Source organism: Achroia grisella, unplaced genomic scaffold (assembly GCF_030625045.1).
Source record: "Achroia grisella isolate CSIRO2021 unplaced genomic scaffold, CSIRO_AGI_Agris_v1 utg461, whole genome shotgun sequence".
NCBI lineage: Eukaryota > Metazoa > Arthropoda > Insecta > Lepidoptera > Pyralidae > Achroia > Achroia grisella.
This window is the reverse complement of record NW_026712871.1, coordinates 2263097-2285917: the sequence shown is the minus strand read 5'-3', so window position 1 is coordinate 2285917 and position 22821 is coordinate 2263097. Positions and strand designations below refer to the sequence as shown.

The 22821-nt window shown below is 35.0% G+C and overlaps 1 protein-coding gene across 2 annotated transcripts; it reads right to left on the bottom strand.

The window, feature by feature from the left end:
- Positions 1–857: 857 nt before the first annotated feature.
- Positions 858–22513, bottom strand: LOC131845227 (uncharacterized). 2 transcript variants are annotated; one of them, XM_059194265.1, is made up of 15 exons: positions 22425–22513; positions 21760–21864; positions 20075–20294; positions 19601–19684; positions 16240–16363; positions 15376–15502; positions 13554–13709; positions 12875–13029; positions 11878–11959; positions 10627–10688; positions 9238–9353; positions 7430–7582; positions 5419–5565; positions 3105–3634; positions 858–2444 (listed from the first exon to the last, which is right to left on the bottom strand). In XM_059194265.1, the coding sequence occupies exons 1-15, from the start codon at positions 22431–22433 to the stop codon at positions 1200–1202; spliced, it is 3315 nt and encodes a 1104-aa protein (XP_059050248.1). In that variant the 5' UTR covers positions 22434–22513; the 3' UTR covers positions 858–1199. The 2 variants fall into 2 exon arrangements, with proteins under 2 accessions (XP_059050248.1, XP_059050249.1); XM_059194266.1 differs by lacking the exon at positions 5419–5565.
- Between the last annotated feature and the right edge of the window lie 308 nt (positions 22514–22821).

Genomic DNA, 22821 nt, shown 5'->3' with positions numbered 1-22821 from the left:
CCAAAATATTTTGTCGCGTACCGTTAGTACTACCCTGCACTAGTGTATCTAAATTTCTAAAATACATCGTGGAAACTAGAAAAATTTAAAAAGTAATCGTTTAAAATGAAAAATTACGATTCAACAAATCGGTATCGCGGGTACTCCACTACTCCGCTAGAGGTGGTAACATAATTTGAAAATTTGATATACCTGTCAATTTAGTCACATTATTTGAAAATTTTAGATTTACAACTGTCAATTTAGTCACTTTATTTGAAAATTTGACATTTACACCTGTCAATTTAGTCACATTATTTGAAAACTTGACATTTACATCTGTCAATTTAGTCACATTATTTGAAAATTTGACATTTACAACTGTCAATTTAGTCACATTATTTGAAAATTTGACATTTACAACTGTCAATTTAGTCACATTGTTTGAAAATTTGACATTTACAACTGTCAATTTAGTCTCCGGGATTAAAAAACAGACTATACGTACTAATAGGGTATGGATAAGAAATATGTGTTTTTGTTTCAATTACTGTATGTAAATTCCAGTGTTTGATATTTTTTTAATGGTCCTGGATTTCACTCCTAAAGGTAAATATTTTTATAATAAAAAATGTGATGTTAATTATAATTGCATTGAAAATATATGTAATTTAACTATTTATATACAAATAAATAACATTGAACTGTCTGTTTGTAACATTAAATTAACTTTTTACTAAATAACTGTAATTAACCTACTTACATCCAAAAATTTTTTTTTGTCTGTCTTGTTGTTTGTTCTTGGTTATCTCTGGACACATTTTAATGGTAGAACTGAACTGTCTGTTTGTGATTTCAAATATATATATTACAGCTCTTTCCTGCATATGCATATAAAAGTATATAGTACTTACATAAAAAAAAATGTTTGTTCTTGTTAATCTCTGAACCGGCTGGACCGATTTTAATGGGACATTCACTCGTAAATAGCTAATGTTATAAGTAGTAACTTACGTTATTTTATTTATTTCATTATTGTAAAATAAGTTAAATTGCACGTGGACTATATCGAGGATAACAGCTAGTACATAATAATGAAAAAACACCCAGATCAATACAAACAATCATACTCGTGAATACAAATGTTTGTACCGTGCGAGGAATCGAACCCGCGACCATCGGAAGCAATCTGCTAACCGTTAGTCCACAGAGGCCGTCAATTACTTTTGGCATAACTTATATTTTTCTCTTAGTTTCTGTTTTATAGCTAACCTTCTCCTATTTTCTATTTTACTCATTGCAATTTTCCTATTTCTATTTTCTACTATCCTACTCTTCGTATTTCTACCAAATTTCCTATTTTCTACTACCGCACTTTTCATATTTCTATCATTTATATTATTATTTTCTATAGTCTTATTTCTACTATGTTTTTTGTTATCTACCGTAGTTTTTTTATCATTAGCAGTTTCCGATTCAGCGGCTATTGGATTCGTATTTCTACCGTATTTACCTACTGTTGCTTTTTTATTATTACCAACTTCCGATTCAGATATTGGATGTAAACCGAACTCGGGTCTCGACTCCAGCGTATCGAAATCATCAACATTTTCTCTACTAATCTTGTTATATATTTTCAAAAACTGCCAAAACTCTATATCTCCTCCTTTGATATTCTTCTCATAAAAATCTATTAGTTTTGGATCGCATTTATGATTGTTCACCACCGGTTTCGGATCCGCGAATCGGTTATCGCTAACCGTTTTATCTGTTTCAACTGTAACGTCGTTTTGACTGGAATTTTCCGGTTTTTGCGCATCATTAGCTAGTTTATGCTTCCATACTTTGCGCTTGAACGGTTTAGGATTTTTTTCGTGTCTTCTATTGTGTAGTTTTAATGCACTTAGTGTTCTACAGATTTTCTCGCATTGGTCGCAAGGGAAGAGCATTTTTATATCATTCTTTTTAGCTATGTGATACATACTTTTCAATCTTTCGCAATGATTATCACCCTTTATTTTCATTCTTTTAATCTCTTCCTCACTATACTTGGGTAGCATAAATTGGTTTACATCGATCTTCTCTCTTTGGACCATCCATTCGCTTCCCTTCTTAACCAATTTCGTTTTCGACACACATTTGTCTCTCCCCTTCCTTTTCCGTCTATCAATTTCTTCACTGGCCTGTTTATTCAGAATTTTAACGCTCGGTATAATCTCCATCGTGTTCACAACCGCATTGTCTATTTTGTAATAATATCTAGACGTTTTGTCGTTGACTTTTTTGTCGTTGATGCGAGCGAACGGCAGCTTGTCTATGATCACGTCGTGTATCAGTTTTATATGTCGTCGAATGTTGCCTTTGGTTACGTATTCGCATAGAGGACATTTCTTGAGCGTCATTTCAGAGCACACATCGAAATGTATTGTACAATGACGGAGCAGTTTCTCTTTCGTTTCGTATAGCTGAAACCGTAAATGTATTATTAAATTCATAACTATTTCGAACCGTGGACACAAAATACAGAAGACTGAATCAACAAACACAGAATCTTAGAAACCAATGAAATGATATACTGGATTTACCTTAAAAATAAAAACACCTTGTTCAATAAAAACATCTGTTAAATCATATTTACTGAGCAAAGCCTTACTCACTAAACGATTACTTGAATGACGAGCGTGCATGCCAATAGTTGTTCATGCACCGGATTATCATTTAACGTTAGACATAGACACCTATATGGTACACAATGTACATAAAATGTAATAACCTAGCTTTTAAAACAAAGAAAATTCAGTTGAGTTTCTTGCCAGTTCGTTTAATTGAGTGTCTATACTGAAGTGGACTGAAAAATTGATCGATCATACTAAAAATAAAATCTCCTACATGAATAAATTATTTTTGAATTGATTTAAAATGCAGAGAGAGGTAAATATCTTTATTTACCATAAAATTCGTTTTAAGACCCGGTTAACAATATTAAAATTTGTTATCTTTTCTTTTATTTCCCTATTAGTGCCCATAAGGGCAGTATATTTGGCAAATGTACCAAGTCCCAAGCCATTATAAAAGAAAAAAAGGGGCAGTGTATATATAATAAGTTAATAAAGATGTACACTAACCTTGAAACATATATAACACTGATGCGTATTAAACGTTATTTTCGCATGTTTTTGCTTTGTTCTAATATTGTTCATCTCGCTCACACTTGCAGGCGTCTCTTCTTCATCCATATTAGTTCTTTCTGATGCAATATTGCTATCTCTTTCGGTTGTAACTTCCTCTGCTTCACTATTGTCTCTTTCTGCTGTCTCTGCATCTTTATTGTTGTCTCTTTCTGCTTCCTCTGCATCACTTATGTCGTCTCTTTCTGCTGTATCTGCATCTTTATTGTTGTCTCTTTCTGCGTCCTCTGTATCACTATTGTCGTCTCTCTCTGATGCAATATCGTCATCCCTTTCTATATTAGGCAAATTGCTCTTATTCATGTTATCTTCCGAAACAATATTACCATCTCTTTCCGTTTCATACGCATTGTCTATATTGCTGTCACCGTCTGGTGTAATATTGTCTTTTTCAATGATTTGGTTATTTTCATTATACTTAGATCTATCATTAGAATCACTTAGTTTAGACTTCTCAGACATTTTTCCTAAAAAAAAAATATAATCTACTAGACAACTGATATGAATATTGAGATATTTCTTATATAAATACATACATTTGTATGTATATTACATAGAAAACATCCAGAATGATAAAAAAATCATACTCATGAATAAAAATGTTTGCATCATGCCAGGAATCGAATTGGGGAAGGACATTGTCAGTAATGTGGACTAATAACCACATTACTACCAATGTATCATATCAAGTTGACCTCCACTCAGTTCCGCCTGGAAATCAGTGATAAATTCCTGGTGAATTTACCACGATGTGCTAACTGACCTGACCTCATCTTATCATCCTCCACTGGTGCCCCCAACGTATGCCGTTAGGCGGGTGCACCATTACATTATCATCCATTAAAAAACATAATAATAATATTCGACTTAGGACTCGATTAGGACAATTCGCACAGCGCCATCTAGTCCCAAGCTAAGCTTGTGTTATGGGTACTAGACAACTGATAATATTTAGTAATAAATACATGGATGCATTTTTTTTAAATAAATACATATTATACATAGAAAACACCCAGACCGATACAAACAATCATACTCATGAATACAAATATTTGTACCATCGATTCCTCGAATCGAACCGCGACCGTCGGATGGCAAAGCGATATGCTCTTTTTTTATCTGCTGATATAGAAAACCAATTACATACAATTTGGTACACTTTGTTTATATGTAACTTGCATAATATTTTGTATCTCATTGTGGTGTTCATTTATAAATTTACAGAGTACCACACAGACACACACACACCAATATGTATGATGACAGATGACCAATGAAAACAATTTGCAAACTGAAACTGTAAGTGAAAGAAAGAACAACAATAGACAGAAAGAAGATCTTGGAGAAGCCCTGAATATGGAGATATTGAATAAATATAAAAAAGTTTAGCCTAAGTTATAGAATAGAATAGAATAGAATAGAGTAGAAATCATTTATTCAAATAAACTTACATTGAAGCACTTTTGAATAGTCATCACATTTTTTTTAATCTACCGCTCATACGGAATGCTGTCTCATCACAAGAAGAACAAGCAAGAAACTTGTGTGTTGTTTTATACCTCATCCACTAGACCACCGAGGCTGTATAGACCGCAATAAATACAAAAATAGCCTATAGACATACATATAGATGTATGTCTATAGGCTGTTTTTGTATTTATTTCTCTACTAAAAGTCCATATACATTATATGGACTTTTAGTAGAGAAATAAATACATTTTTAATATGACAGACCAGTCCCCACAAGCAACACTCGATCCGTCATACTCGTGAACGTGTGCTGCTTGTGGGGACTGGTCTGTTCAGGTTGCGAACGCTGATTAAATTTGTTCTTTGCGATAGCATATGCTGGTGGTCACTCTATTCTCCCAAATTTGAATTTTAATGACTGTGTATTATTGTAAACATGTACATTTATTTAAAAAGAATACGAGCTGAGTTTCTTGTCAGTTCTTCTCATCTCGAAATCATTCCGAACTGACGGTAGATTTGACATATCATAAGAGTCTGTAATAGACCTACATGAATAAAGATATTTTGAATTTGAATTTGAATTTAATAATGAATCTGTATTATTGTAAACATGTACAACATTTATTTGAAAAGAATACGAGCTGAGTTTATTGTCAGTTCTCATCTCGAAATCATTCCGAACTGACGGTAGATTTGACATATCATAAGAGTCTGTAATAGACCTACATGAATAAAGATATTTTGTATTTTAATTTATGTAGTTTGATTACAAACTCACCATTTTTATTCACCCTTTTTTTGTTGTCGGTATTCACATCATCCATCTTGTTGGATTTAGTAACTTTTAGCTTTCTGTTCTTTTTATTAAGTAACCTCTTTACAGAATTATTTTTTACATCTGATCTCTTGTCTCTTTCTTTTCTATCTGTAAAGAGAGAGAGCGACTTTATTGTAATGTATGTACCTTATTGGTTATACTGACTATTGTAAGATATAGGTATGAAGTTTTGATATTTTTATTAATAACTAGCTGAGCCGGTAAACGTTGTTTTGCCTTAAAATAAAAAAAAAATTACGGGTGGACTACCCCTAACATTTAGGGGGATGATGAAGATGTTGGCCGATTCTCAGACCTACTCAATACGCTCACAAAATTTCATGAGAATCGGTCAAGCCATTTCGGAGGAGTATGGGAACGAAAACTGTGACACGAGAATTTTATATATAAGATAAAATCCGCGGACAATTCACACAGCGCCATCTAGAGCTTGTGTTATGGGTAATCTAGTCCTAAGCTAAGCAGAGCTCGTATTATGGGTACTAGACAACTGATACAAATACATGGAAATTTTTTTATATGTAAATACATAATAAACATAGAAAGCCCAGACCATTACAAACAATTATATTCATGAATACAAATGTTTACACCGTGCGAGGAATCGAACTCACGACCATCGGAAGCAAGGCAGTTAGACCAGGCCGTCAAACATTAGTTGTCTAGTAACCATAACACCATATATATGCATTTAGTGAAAAGCTGTTAATTCGAAATTACAAACGGATACTTAAATTTTATTTATTTATACAGATTAAACATCATCATCATTTTAGCACCGAAGATGTCCACTGCTGAACAAAGATCTCCCCAAAAGTTCCACGACGACTCCTACACATTTCTTCCCATCATCACCATCATGATCATCATCATTTTAGGACCGAAGATGTCCACTGCTGAACAAAGATCTCCCCAAAAATTTCACGACGACTCCTACACATTTCTTCCCATCATCACCATCATGATCATCATCATTTTAGCACCGAAGATGTCCACTGCTGAACAAAGATCTCCCCAAAAATTTCACGACGACTCCTACACATTTCTTCCTATCATCAACATCATGATCATCATCATTTTAGCACCGAAGATGTCCACTGCTGAACAAAGATATCCCCAAAAATTCCACGACGATTCCTACACATTTCTTCCCATCATCACCATCATGATCATCATCATTTTAGCACCGAAGATGTCCACTGCTGAACAAAGATCTCCCCAAAAGTTCCACGACGACTCCTACACATTTCTTCCCATCATCACCATCATGATCATCATCATTTTAGGACCGAAGATGTCCACTGCTGAACAAAGATCTCCCCAAAAATTCCACGACGACTCCTACACATTTCTTCCCATCATCACCATCATGATCATCATCATTTTAGCACCGAAGATGTCCACTGCTGAACAAAGATCTCCCCAAAAATTTCACGACGACTCCTACACATTTCTTCCCATCATCACCATCATGATCATCATCATTTTAGGACCGAAGATGTCCACTGCTGAACAAAGATCTCCCCAAAAGTTCCACGACGACTCCTACCCATTTCTTCCTTCTCCCACTCCAGAACGCTTTCCAGCAATCTTGACCAGATCGTCGGTCCAGCTTTAAGTTAATGTATATTAAACATCCTACATCTATACCATATAAATAAAATTGCAGTGTCTGTTTGTAATATTGAAATAACCGTTTTTTACTACATGCATATGACTATAAATACGGTACATACACGAAAATAACAATTTTTTACAATTTTTGTCTGTTAGTTTGTTCCGACTAATCTCTGAAATGGCTGGACCGATTTTGACGGGACTTTTTTTAGCAGGTAGCTGATGTAATAAGGAGTAACTTAGGCTACTTTTATTTTAGAAAAATAAAGTGTAATTCCACGCGGACGAAGTCGCAGGAACAGTTAGTTATTAAATATTTTTTTAATTTGAGTACCTCTGACATCTTTATGTTCACAATTGTCTATGACTCGCTCTGTGTCCTCTGGTTGCTTCCCCTGTGCCACGCTCAAAGCTGTCTTCTTGGATGGTATGGCGTTTGAGTGGCTTATACTGTCGTTCAGCTTCAATTCCGAATTGAGATTCAATTCTGAAAATAAAATTAAACATTTTCTTTCAAAACACAAAAAAAAAATTGTTATAGAATGCAATTTTTTTTTATTGAGTTTTTGGGCAATTGATAGATAAAATAAATTGCAATAAATATATTTATTTATTTATTTATTTTATTTAACTCTTTATTGCACCAATAGAATTAATACATAAGAATTATACAGAAAAGAGATATGGAAGTACAAAAGGCGGTCTTATCGCTAGAAGCAATCTCTTCTAGACAACCTTTAGGTAGAGAAAATACAACAAAAGTGGTAGGTGGCGCATGAATAGAATGGAAGAATATATATATAAAGGTAATAATAGGGATAGGATAATAATACCAATAAATATTAGAAAATAACACACATTATATATACTATATATAAAATATATACATACATAGATATATAAATATATAAATACAAGTACAAAACAACAATGTCATATGCAATGAAACAAGACACATAGCAAGAAGGAATACAGGGAGATTTAAGTGGAAAGGTAATGGGATTTAACTGAGCTCTTAAAAATGGGTAGTGATTGTGCTCTACGAATGGAGAAAGGTATAGAATTCCAAAGGCGAACAGTATGAACTGAGAAGGATTTACTGTAGAATGAGGAACTATGTGAAGGAGTTTTAAGGAGGAGGTTTGATGCACTACGCAAGCCATGGTTTTGTGCCTCTCCGAGAATGAATTATTTGAAACAAAAAATATTTTTTACAGTTTTGGGCTAATGTTGTCTGCTTGGACCTGTAGCACTGCGACCTACATAGATCTATTGTGCTCGCCCTTTTTCAAAATTCGCTAGCTAGACCCGTCAGGGACTAGAACTACCTTTAGTAGTTCTTGCGTGAAAGAGTAACATATGTTAGGGTTCACATGGATATTTTCGAAAAATCTGATATTTAATATTAAAAGAAGGTAGTTTCATTATTACTCGGTATCGTTAAACTAGTTGCATATAACCCCCACTCATATCTTCTCTGTATAAAAGGGAGGGTTTTTGTAGGCCGCGGCATTCGGTCTTTGAGCACAGGATGTGCTGCTTGTATTTTAATTGCTAAAGTGAATTGTGTTAGAGACATAGTTAAATTAGTGTTATATAGTTGTTATTTTATTATAATACATACTTTTACTGACGACCTCGGTGGTCTAGCGGTCTAGCACACCGCTTTACGTCCGATGGTCGCGGGTTCGATTCCTCGCACGGCACAAACATTTGTATTCGTGAGTAAAATTGTTTGTATCGGTCTGGGTGTTTTCTATATATAATATGTATGTATTTACGAAAAAAAAAAAAAATTATCTATGTATCTGTATCAGTTATCTAGTACCTATAACACAAGCTTTAGCTAGCTTAACTTGGGACTAGATGGCACTGTGTGAATTGTCCTGAGATTATTATTATTATTATTATATTATTTTACTAGTACATAGAGTTGATATATCTTACACAAACATTCATCCATACCACAAACTTACTCGTTTATAATATTAGTAAGATAGTAAGGGAGGTACAATTACTATATCTATATTCAAAACATAGTAACTGACTTCTAATGTGTAGTAATAATAATAATAATTAAATAATAATAATAATAATAATTAATTAGAATAACGTAAAATAATGCTGTGAATATAACCTCACCTGCAAACACCTCATGTTTCTCTATCTCCAGCAGATCAATCTCCGCGTCCGGTACCAGCTCGTCGTGGTCCTCAGGCTCCTCTTTGATGTGGACCATCGGTGGTACATCAACCATCCTGTTTAGATAACGATGTTTCTAGATTATTTACATTTTAATCGGGTCTTAATCCGGGTTAAAAAATAACTATGTTTCTACTTAATTACAGTTTTAGGAATTAAAAATTGAAATGTAGAGAAACTCTTTTGATATTAATGGAGATGGTAACTTACGCCCGGCAGAAGCACAGTCGGCCGGGGTTCAGGGCCCCAGGGAGAGAAACCGGCGTACAATGCGGGCAGAATCTAACAGCACCGCTTTCTGCATCTTTCCCGGGAGTGAGCCGCCGAAATATTATTATATTTCCATTTGACCGCATTCACAACCGAGCAGCCAGAATCATTGGTAATCAACGTCTATGTGACAGACTCGACCCGTTGGCTTTGCGGCGAGATATTGCATCTCTGTGCATTTTCTACCGCATATATCACGGGGAGTGTTCTGAGGAATTGTTCGGATTAATACCAGCTGCTGAGTTTCACCACCGTACCACCCGCCAGAAATAGAAATACCATCCTGATCATCTGGATGAATGGCGGTCCTCCACAGTGCGGTTTTCTAGAAACTTTTTGCCTCGCACAACCACATTGTGGAATCACCTTCCAGCAATGGTATTTCCGAACCGATACGATATTGAAACCTTCAAGAAAAGAGCTTATTCCTTTTTAAAAGGCCGACAACGTACTTGCAATTCCCCTGGTGTTGCGGGTGCTCATGGGCGGCGGTAATCACTTACCATCAGGTGAGCCGCATGCTCGTTTGTCCCCTGTGTTATATAAAAAAAACTCTTTTCTTTCTATTCCTTTAAAAAATTTAAAAGAAGGTAATACTCACATATACGGACCTTAGCCAAGTGTGTGAGAGGTTGTGCTGTGTGATGATATTGTTGAGGAGGTCGGGAATTTTCGAGTTATGCGACAGGTATTTAATATTCTGGCTTTTTGTAGGAGATGTGTTTTGGATGGGTGAATATTTAATGTTTGCAGACTATTCTGGAGTGTTTTGGGTACATATATTATTATAGTTATTAAGAATAGAATAGAAAATCATTTATTCAAATAAACTTACATTGAAGCACTTTTGAATAGTCATCACATTTTTATAATCTACCGCTCATTTGGAAAGCTGTCTCATCACAAGAAGAACGAGCATGAAACTTGCGTGTTGCTCTTTTAAATAATTTTATTATTTCTTTATATTTTTAAGTTGAAAGTGAATACAAACCACCAATTAGCACTAATTCAATTAGATACTCAAATAGAAAACAATATTGAATAAGTAAAATAACTTACGCATCGTATCCAATAAGTTTCACTCCGCGCTGTCTTAAACGCATCTTCATTCCTTTCTGTCTCTGAAACAACAAATAAAATATTTAATAATAAAGCATTTTGGAAAATATTCACCAACTAACTGTACCCGCCACTTCGTACTGTTATGCCCGAGCCCAGTACAAAGAAAATGCTGAGCCTGAATAATTCCCGATTTACATCGTTATATAAAAACAGTTTAGACAGTTAGTCAAACCAGTCCGCGTCGATAACTCATTGCACTTGCACCTACATAGTTTGGGATAAGTTTGTTAATATAATAACTTGTGAAACCACATTTTCGAAATAAACTATCTGAAATCAAGCCGCCTAACAGTCCGCGAAAAGAGTGACCTTGAACAAACAATGAAAAAAATATTTAACGACCTAACCCAATAAAAGCCAAATGAAAAAGTTTCATCGTTTCATCTTCAAAACTGATGACACTTCCATACATAACTCTTTCAACCCCTTATAACTCTTCTGTCGCATTCAAAACTAGGTCTAGACTATTTGTGTACTAAATTTCATTTAAATCGGTTCAGTAGTTTAGGCGTGAAAGCGAGACAGACAGACAGACAGAGTTACTTTCGCATTTATAATATTAATAAGGATAAAGCCTTTCTTTCAAGGAAATAGGTGATTATTTTACCATTCTATTCTTGCGCCACCTTTTGTCTTTTCTTCACTCTTTCACCCTTCTATCATCAACCCCTATTTCTTTATAGCGTTATTAATTTATATGGCAAAACAACGTTTGCCGGGACAGCTAGTAAATATTGTAACATCAGAATCACCGTATTTTATATGTGGTTAAAATACTGTCTATATTAGTGTTTCTCAAACTTAGTCTTTTTACCAACTCAACATTACTCTAGTTACTATATTTATAACTAGCTGTTCCCGCGACTTCGTCCGCGTGGTTTTTAACTTTATTATTCAAAAATAAAAGTAGCCTAAGTTACTCCTTATACATCAGCTACCTACCAAAAAAAGTTCTGTCAAAATAGGTCCAGCCATTTCAGAGATTAGCCGGAACAAACAGACCGACAGACCGACAAAAATTATAAAAATTGTTATTTTCGTATATGTACCGTATATATATTCATATGCATGTAGTAAAAAACGGTTATTTCAATATTACAAACAGACACTCCAATTTTATTTATATGTATAGATAATAATAATAATAATAATAATTACTCAAATGTTAAAAATAACTTTAACACTTACCGGTGTTGCGACGCCGCCACGTGCCCGAGCTCCGTACATATGTCTATGTATATGTTTGCCTAGCACAATCTTACTGAAGAAACTGAAAACACAAATGCAGACATTGTTAATTTTTTATACGCAAGTAGCAAACAAGCATACGGCCCATCTGATGGTAAGCTATTACCCTAGACTATGGACGCCTGAAACACCAGGGGAGTCACGCGTTGCCAACCCTTCAGAACCCTTCTTGAAAAACCCCATGCTGTAGTCTCGTGAGAAAACCTCGGCAGGTAGTTCATTCCACAATGTAAGTGTACGCGGGAGGAAGCTCCTCTGAAACCGCACTGTCCGAGACCACTTAGGTCCCAGCGTGTGTTACAAATACAGTAATACCTGAGAGACGGACAAGTGCCCTGGTTTCTTTTGTGAATTGTTTTTTTTAGACTATTGTCATCTCTAATAATTACCAATCATGACTCGAACATTGGTCCTTCGAGCCGGACAAGTGCCCTGCTTTCTTTTATGAATTGTTTTTTTTTAGACTATAGTCATCTCTAATAATTATCAATCATGACTCGAATATTGGTACTTCGAGCCGGACAAGTGCCTTGGTTTTTTTGGGAATTGTTTTTTTTAGACTATAGTCATCTCTAATAATTACCAATCATGACTCGAACATTGGTCCTTCGAGCCGGACAAGTGCCCTGGTTTTTTTGATGAAATTTTTTTTTCAGACTAGTCATCCGTAATACTAATAATCCGTAACGGAGTTTGGTAAACTCCGCAATAATCGCACGTGTAGCTCTTCATCTTTGTGGGCTGACGCGAACATTGGTCCTTCGAGCCGGAGCATAGTTTTTTGCCTTTTTTTTTATTGTTTTTTTAGGACTATAGTCATCCGCAATACTTATCTTACTCGAACCCTTGACTCGAACATTGATCCGTCGAGCCGGAACAAGTGCCTTGGCTTTTTTGGGAATTTTTTTTTCTGGCTATAGTCATCCGTAATACTTACCAAACTCCACAATAATCGCACATGTAGCTCTTCATCTTTGCGTGCTGACGTATGTGCGCGTTGAGACGTGTCCTCCGCGTGAACAGTTTCCCGCACACGTCACAGGGCAGCTGCTTTTCGGGCATATGGATTACCAAGTGCCGTTTTAATGCCCACTGGAAGGAAGAGGAAAACCTTATTGACAACCATTGCTTTGTTGCAAATTACAATTAAAAAATCATTCAAAACATCTGTTCAATCATATTTACTGAGCACAACCTCACTCGCTAAACGATTGCTTGAATGACAAGCGTGCATGGCAATAGTTGTTCATACACGGGATTTTCATTTAACGTCAGACATAGACACCTATATAAATATACATTGTAAATAAACTGGCTTTAAAAAAAAAGAAATTATGTTGAGTTTCTTGCCAGTTCTTCTCAATTGAATCTGTATACTGAACTGGACGGTAGGGAAAAGTTATAATATAAAAAATTTGACCTTCATAAGTGACTAAAATGTGTGAATAAAAAAAACATAATCACTCACTTTGTCTTTAAATCGTTTCCTGCACCCGTTGAACGTTTTGCTTTCTTCTTAATTGAGTCTGTATACTGAACTGGACGGTAGGGAAAATTTATAATATAAAAAATTACCTACATAAGCGACCAAAAGGTCCTACAAGAATCTCACTCACTTTGTCTTTGAATCGTTTCCTGCACCCGTTGAACGTACATTTGTACGGTCTATCTTCTTTATGGCTGACCATGTGCGCCGCCATATTGTTTTTATTTGTTAATTTCTTCCCGCATATATCACATTTGCACGCCGTCGACTTCTCGTGTATTGCTCGCTAAAAAGAATAATGTTGCGGGTGAATGATACGATGTTGTTGGTCGAGATCATGTATATTACAGATGATAATAAACTGACAATATGTACATAGAAATAATGATCTTATATACTAAATAACAATAGGAAAATGTAAGGTGGGGTGACACAGTTTAGACACAGCAGTGCTTAGTAGACAATATTGAATTTGTCTTACTAGACATTATTAAATGCAATTATTATTTTGATGTATCTAGGTAACTTATGGGTGTACCCCAGGGTTCTATACTTGGCCCATTTCTTTTTCTTGTTTACATAAACGACTTACCATACCAGTTTCAAAACATACTTGACATAGTATTGTTTGCTGATGACACATCACTTATTTTCAAAGTGAAAAGAAATACAAAGGATTTTAATAATACAAATATAGCTCTTGAGGATGTCCTAAACTGGTTTACATCAAATAATCTAGCGCTTAATTCAGTGAAAATAAAATGTGTTAAATTCTCTTTACCAAATATATTCTTTATTCTTTATTCTTTATTGTACACACACAGGAAAAAAAAAAAATAGCAATAATAAAATAAAAGTAATGTACAAGGGCGAGCTTATCTCTAAAAAGAGATTTCTTCCAGCAAACCTAGAAAATGTTATAGGATAATTTGGTCATTAGATCAGCCATACATACGTGTACGAGAAAAGAGAAGAAAAAAAGGGAAAGGAAGACATTAAAATTATATAAATATTAATAAGTCACACTATAAGAAGGAATAAACATACACAAATATATAAATATATAGACATACATAAATTGTACATAAATAATATATAAGGTAAATATAAAACAAGTAACGACAACTGTTAGTCTGAATCATCATGTTTTGGACTTTGTTGATGAGACTTCGTTTCTTGGTATTGTAATAGATAATAAATTGCAGTGGGGTCCACATATATTCACACTAGCCAAAAGACTAAGCTCGGCTGCTTTTGCTATGAGAAAAATTAGACAGTTGACTGATACTGCAACAGCGAAACTAGTGTATTTTAGTTACTTCCATAGTATAATGTCGTATGGTATTATATTGTGGGGAAGAGCGGCTGACGTAGAATCAATTTTTATATTACAAAAAAGAGCAATTCGTTCAATATATAATTTACCGTGTCGCGAATCTCTTAGAGAACGCTTTAAAGAAACAGGTATCCTTACTGTTCCCTCTCAATATATATATGAAAATATTATGTATGTACACAAAAACTTAAATTTATTTCCAAAAAATAGTCACTTACACGCTTTTGATACAAGGAATAAAAATAAATTAAATATGCCTAGTTATCGTCTCAAAAAAGTAAGTACATCTTTTTTAAATGTTTTATTTTTATCAACTTTTGGACATTTCAACATAATATTGTTAATTGCACATGTGTTACCCACTCACTAATAGTTATGCCTCACTGTTGGGTTGACAGGTAGAGATCTGTTTCAGAGATAAGTCCAACTTTGCACACTCTGTATATATTTAAAGAAGAAGAAAGTTTAGAACTATATTTAAAAGTGCAATAAAGAATATATAATAATAAGAGATAGGTAATTGTGAATATTGTAGGCATTCAGGTGTTTCTCTCCCTGACCAACCGGCATCTACTAGTGATTTTAATACATTTATATTAACAAAAAAAACCCTTACTATATGATTCCTCAGAATAGGCTTCAATTTAAACATTTTCCCACAATAATTGCACGGGTACTTCCTCAAGTCGATGTCCAGATGTTTCTCTGAGACGTGTGCTTTCAGCAGAGACTTTGTGTTGTATCTGAAAATAAAACAAACCACGGGTTCAGTGGTTTAGCGGTCACACCGTCTGATGTTCGCGGGTTCGATTCCTCGTACGGCACAAACATTTGTATTCATGACTATGATTGTTTTATCGGTCTGGGTGTTTTGTATGTATAATATGAATGTATTTTTTTGTAAATACATACATATTATACATAGAAAACACCCGCCCGTCCGATTGGGATTTGGGGCCTCAGGGCGACTCCAGGGGCGCTAGTGTGGAGCATCAAGTTGATTGCGCGGTGTGATGTGGTTGAGGTCGTCGTCTTCGCCGGCGAGGACGGTGTCGTGTGTGTATGTAGTAATAGCTGCAAGCAATCCTTCTTCTGCCCACAGATAATAAAACACATTCGTCCACAGATAGTAAAACACAACCGTCCACAGACAATAAAACACACTCGTTCATAGATAATAAAACACACTCGTCCACTGATAATAAAACACATTCGTCCACAGATAATAAAACACAACCGTCCACAGACAATAAAACACACTCGTCCACAGATAATAAAACACAATCGCCCACAGATAATAAAACACAATCATTCACAGATAATAAAACACAACCGTTCACAGACAACAAAACACAATCGCCCACAGATAATAAAACACAATCGACCACAGATAATAAAACACAATCGACCACAGAGAATAAAACACACTCGTCCACAGATAATAAAACATACTCGTCCACAGATAATAAAAAACACTCACTGTTTGGAGCAATGGCTGCACGTGTACATTTTGAGGCGGCCCGTGTGCCGGTCGTGGTGTCTCCGCAGCGTGGAGGTGTCGCGGCAGGCGTACTCGCAGTACGAACACTTGTATGGCTTCTCGTCTGCGGACAATTATATCAATCAACTACCTGATCCCGCGACTTCGTCCGCGTGATATTTAACTTTATTTTTCTAAAATAAAATTAACCTAAGAAACTCCCTATTACATCTGCTACCTGCCAATAAAAGTCGAGTCAAAATCGGTCCAGCCATTTCAGAGATTAGCCGGAAAAACAGACCGACAAAAATTGTAAAAAATGTTATTTTGGTGTATGTACCATATTTATATTCATATGTATGTAGTAAAAAACGGTTATATCAATATTACAAACAGACACACCAACTCTCTTCACTATGAAAATTGAAAATATATTGGTAGAATTAAAAAAAATACGGGACAATCATAATGAAATGAAATGAAATGAAATTTTATTGCATAAAATTAAAGTACATTGGATGTGGTATTTTGAATATTATTATATTGTTCGCACATTGTAGTCATTTCTGACATGCAACAGACAATTGTCAATTGAAATATCGTCATTATACATTGCTCATCATTACATACATATATTATTATAATTTATTTATTTATTAGTACTAGTCACTTTTTCACCATTTTTGAAAGGTATTCGTCTATAAAAGTCTATAAAAGCAGTTAGATAACAACCAATTATACAATTCTTTTTTTAATTTGCTTTTATTTAATTGTTTTAACTCCTTTGGCAACTTGTTCAATATTTTTATGGCCATTGGATAACAATTAGAGCTTGCTAGCGTTGAATTTATCAACGGATAATATAATTTATTAGGACGCCTCCTTGTGTACTTGGTCTCAAAATCATTAGATGTTTTAAATAATTCAGGATGCGATTTAACAAATAGGCACAGTTCGTAAATGTACATAGATGGCAATGTTAACAGTTTTAATTTTTGAAATAACGGTTTGCAACTTGTTATTGGTGAAACATCAAATATGGCTCGTATACATTTCTTCTGGGAAAGAAAAGCTCTACTTAATTCCACCGAATTTCCCCATAAAACTAAACCGTATCTTAATTTAGAGGCAACGCAACTGTGGTATACTAGAATAGCGGTTTTTGTTCCTGCTATTTTTGCTATTCGCCATATTGCATATGAGAAACGATTTAGTTGAATACATAGATTATCAATGTGGGTTTTCCAAGTGCAGTTTTTATCCAAAGCAAAAGCATTTGTTTCATTAATCGTTTGTCCCTGACACGTAATGTTTAGATTTCGGCAACTATTGCCAAGTTGATTTTGAAATTGTATTGCATTTGTTTTTCATATATTTACTTTTAAATTATTATATGTCATAGCAATTAACTTGTAGGTTTTTTTTGTTTTTTTTATTATATATTTACCATGTAATTAATTATAAGCTTTGTTACATATCTACTAATTATACCATTAATTAAATAAAAAATTTATGATTAGATAAAAAAAAACGTGTAATTAATTTAGTTTTTTCTTTCATAAGAACATCTTCTGACAATAATAAACTCATCAAAAAAAGAATTAACGAAATCGGCTCAGCCGTTACCGCGTGATACCGCGACCAGGGGAAATAGAAATTTTATTTGCTGATAAAGCTAATTCTCCACCTTGCTGAATTTGACCCATATAATATATGTACCCTATGCTATATGATTTGGACCCATATAATATATGTGCCCGAGGGGAAAGGGAATTGTTAGTAATGTGGAATGATCTCATTGCTAGCAATATACCATGTCAGGTTGACCTCCACGCGGTTCCCCCTGGAAACCATCGTGATAAATTTCTGGTGAATTTGTCACGATGGGCTAACTGACCTGACCACATGCTCATCTTATCATTCTCCACTGGTGCCCCGCCAGCGTAAACCATTAGCGCAGGCGGGAACACCATCCCATTATCATCCATAAAAAAAAAATATATGTACCCTATGCTATATGATTTTGACCCATATAATATATGTACCCTATGCTATATGATTTTGACCCATATAATATATGTACCCGGGGGGAAGGGGATTGTTAGTAATGGGGATTGATAACCCCATTGCTAGCAATGTACCATGTCAGGTCGACCTCCACGCGGTTAACCCCTGGAAACCATCGTGATACATTCCCGGTGAATTTGTCACGTTGGGCTAACTGATCTGACTTCATGTTCATCTTATCATCCTTCACAAAAAAAAAATATATATGTACCCTATGCTATATACAGTGGTGGTCATATAATTAGAAACACTTCTTATGAATAAAGAAAGTATAACTTAAACGTACAAATTATCGGAAAAAATATATACATTCAATAATTAATAATCATGCAATAATATAGCCACTCAAATTAAAAACTCATTAAATAGATAAAATATAAAACATATTTTAGTTTCAATTACAAAATCAGTCTTACGTATGTAGAAGTTTATTTTCTGTTACTTGCTGCTTGGACAACTAATTAGAAACATTTAAAAAAAAGCATCAATATATCGTTCTCTGTTTGGATTTTGACCCATATATGTACCCTATGCTATATATATAACAACTAGCGCCACACGCGACTTCGTCCGCGTAAAATACTTCCATAAAACCTTTCATATTCCTTTTCAACTCCTTGCAACCCTTTATTCACGTTAAAAAGTAGCATATGTCCTTTATCAGGGTCTAGACTATCTGTTTTTTTTTTCGGACTACTCTAATGCTGTTGGCCGTAGCTGGCCTTTACAGCTTCACCGGACGATAGGAGCGAGTGCAGATGGTACTCCAAACCCGCGGAAGGACTTATGGAGCGGCTGAAGGCCAACTCCTGCCCGACGGATACGACTTTAGTCTGAGGGCACCACTTGGGATTCGAACCTCGGCTCACGCCGTCGTAATTTCGATCCCCGTTTGAATTGGACGGGGGATCGATCGGAGGGGGGACTATCTGTGTGCCAAATTTCATTTAAATCAGTTCAGAAGTTTAGGCGTGAAAGCGAGACAGACAGACAGACAGAGTTACTTTCGCATTTATAATATTAGTAAGTAAAGTAAGTATAATAATCCTGGACAATTTACACTGCGCTATTTAGTCGCAAGTTAAGCAAAGCTTGTGTTATGGGTACTAGACAACTGACAAAAGTACATATATACATTCTATGTATACAAACCAACTGATACAAACAATCATACTCGTGAATACAAATGTGTGTACCGCGAATCGGACCGCGACCATTGGAAGCAAGACCGTGTGCTAAACGACTAGAGGTCTGGGGTTATCAAGCATAAGGCTGGGTGTATGGAAGTACTTACTGCTGTGTATCAACTTGTGTGTGTCCAATGTATATTTAGCACTAAATGTCTTGCCGCAGTCATCACATTTGTACGGCTTCTCACCTGCAATAACAAAATTATAATGTTAATAATAATGGCCTATATCATCATCATCATCATCATCATCACCATCATCATCTCAGCCCGGAAGACATCCACTGCTGGACATAGGCCAAATTGGGGGAGCCAAAGATCTTCACGACGATGGCCTACATTGCTCTAAATAAATTAAATGATACATTTTTCTAAAATAAAAGTAGCCTAAGTTACTCCTTATTAGAGTGACAGACTAGATTCGAGTCAGAAACTCACCCGTATTCACTCTCATGTGACAGACTAGATTCGAGTCAGAAACTCACTCGTATGCACTCTCATGTGACAGACTAGATTGCTTCAGGAAACTCACCTGTATGCACTCTCATGTGACAGACTAGATTGCTGCAGAAAACTCACCTGTATGCACTCTCATGTGACAGGCCAAATTCGACTGATAGTGGAACATCTTCCCGCACACGCTACACTCACACGAGCTGGGGTCGCCGTGGGCTCGTTGCACGTGCCTCAAGAGGTACTGCCGCGTCTTGCATGAATAACTACATATATCGCATGTAAACGGTTTCGACGTGTTGTGTAGCTGCATATGTTTTGTTAATGAACCTCTTTCTTTAAATATCTGAAATGAAATGAAATTCATTCCCACACGCTGGAACCCAAGTGGTCTCGGACAGTGCGGTTTCAGAGGAGCTTCCTCCCGCGTACACTTAGATTGTGGAATGAACTACCTGCCGAGGTTTTCTCAGGAGACTACAGCATGGGGTTTTTCAAGAAGGGTATATTAAGGTTTTTTAAGGGTCGGCAACGCGCACGTGATACCCCTGGTGTTTCAGGCGTCCATAGGCTACGGTAACCATTTACCATCAGATGGGCCGTATGCTTGTTTGCCGTCATAGTAGTATAAAAAAAATTTGAAATTAAATTAACACATCATGAGCGGGGTAGGTATTTGTACTGTCGCTGTCTGTCCCTATGTATGTTTAAATCTTTAAAACTAGGCAACAGATTTTGAAGCGGTTTTTTTTAAAGATAGTGATTGAAGAGGAAGGTTTATATATATAATATATGTAGATCCGTGCGAAACCGGGGTGAGTGGCTAGTTAATAAATATATATGTTGTATGTATATATATATTTTGCCTGTATCACTTAAAATTACTTATTTTAAACGTGTACTAAACCTTCCCCTCTTTCAAATGGCAATGTGCAGAAAGAGTTCTAGTACCTGCCCCACTTATAAGTGGCAATCATCGGGATGAGTATAAATAGCTGTCCCACTCATAATTTGTTAATATAGAATTGAATAAGCTATCCACAGATGGGTGGTGGGTGGTAGGAAGGGTGTTTTTTATACTATAAAAAAGGTTGCAAAAAGGCAATCAGTCTGTCTGGTGATAAATGATTACTGTAGCCTATGGACGCCTGAGACACTTAATATATGCCTGAGACACCAGGGGTGTCATGTGTTGCTGACTCTTAAAAAATCTTAATTCTTGAAAAACCCCATTGATAGGTAGGTAGTTCATTCCACAATGTAAGTGTATGCGGAAGGAAGCTCCTCTGAAACCGCACTGTCTGAGACCACTTTGGTTCTAGTGCATGGGGATGAATTCCCTGTTGATGGCGAGCAGTGCCATAGTCGGCCAGGTTTTTATCAGTTCTTTACAATTGAAGCTATATACTTGAATTTGTATTAATACAAAAAAAATTACATTCATAAGTGTCTAAAATGTCCTACAATAATAAATATATTTTTTTGATTTGAAATTATTTACCATTTAGATTAAACTAAAGAAAACCATAGCAAAATATGTCATGTGGATACTGTAGTGTAATGAACATAGACTACTTAAGTGTAGTATATTAATCTACTCTGTGGTTGTAATTATTGTACCAACATCACCATTTTTTTTATACTGCAAACATGCTTGTTTGCAGTATAAAAAAAAAAAATCTACTCTGTACTGTTTTGGCCTCCATAACAAACATGTGATTAATTAGAGATTGGTGTAATTTATAATAGATACATTTAAGAATTTAGAATAGATACATTTAATTATTTAAGATTTATACTTCTCAACTGACCTTTTTACAGATTTTGCATTTAGGCTCGCCAAATGTGGTTGCTCTTTTCTTAGATTTCAAGTTCCCCCGAAGTATTTCTTCTGAAGGAATCATGTCTGTATCATCCTGTAATGTGAAGATCATCATCAACCATTATGACTGCTTAAGTGGTCTAGAGGTCCGCATACCGCTTTATATCCGATGGTAGCAGGTTCGATTCCTTGCACAGTGCAAACATTTGTATTTATAATTATCATTGTTTGTATCGGTCTGGGTGTTATCTATGTATATTATGTATATATTTATAAAAAAAGAACTATTTATGTCAGTTATCTAGTACCAATAATACAAGCTCTGCTTAGCTTGGGACTAGATGGCGCTGTGTGAATTGTAGAGGGTTATTGTTATTATTAAATAAAATACAAATAATATTGATATATTTTAAAACATGTTACCAATAATTCATTCAAGAAAAATGGGTAAGAAACTTGGCTGATTGCGGATAGACAAAATTTAAGTAAATAAAATAAATTTTTAAAGAAAAGATTTATTGAAATGGGATTCATAGATAAAGCTGAGAAGAACCATAGAATTACAAGTAAATATTTAAAAAAATATTAATGTATACGTAAATATTTTAAATTAAAAAAAATATAGGTGTCGGTAAAAAGAATATACATTCTTACCTCCTCCATGATTATTATTGAATTATTTATTACTTTATTGCACAAAATTTTAACAGTAATATGTACGTTTTATTATAGTAATTACACAAAAATACAAATGTGATGATTTTAAAAATTGCATATTTTTTTATTTAAAAAAAGAATTTTTTTTTTTTATGTTTTCCCAGCGAACGTAAACTAAAGCTGTATTTGACATATGCATGACAGCTTCGATTTTTGTATCTGTCATTTGCAGTTTACAGATGATAAAAACAAGATTTTTTTTATTAAGCAGATTTAAGGCTTGTGAGTTAAGATACAATATAATGAAGGGTTGTCACACAATTTTGGAGGGGTTTTGATGTAATTTCAATAAACAAAGGTTTATGGGATACTAAAGCAAAATTTTTTGGGGTAT

Bases quoted from the DNA above. Each gene is read 5' to 3' on its own strand.
- LOC131845227 (XM_059194265.1), bottom strand. The intron at 13,710-15,375 runs GTAAGGGTTTTT...TATTCTTTTTAG, and splicing joins CTATTCTGAGGAATCATATA to CGAGCAATACACGAGAAGTC. The intron at 7,583-9,237 runs GTGAGGTTATAT...TTTTATTTTCAG, and splicing joins GAAACATGAGGTGTTTGCAG to AATTGAATCTCAATTCGGAA.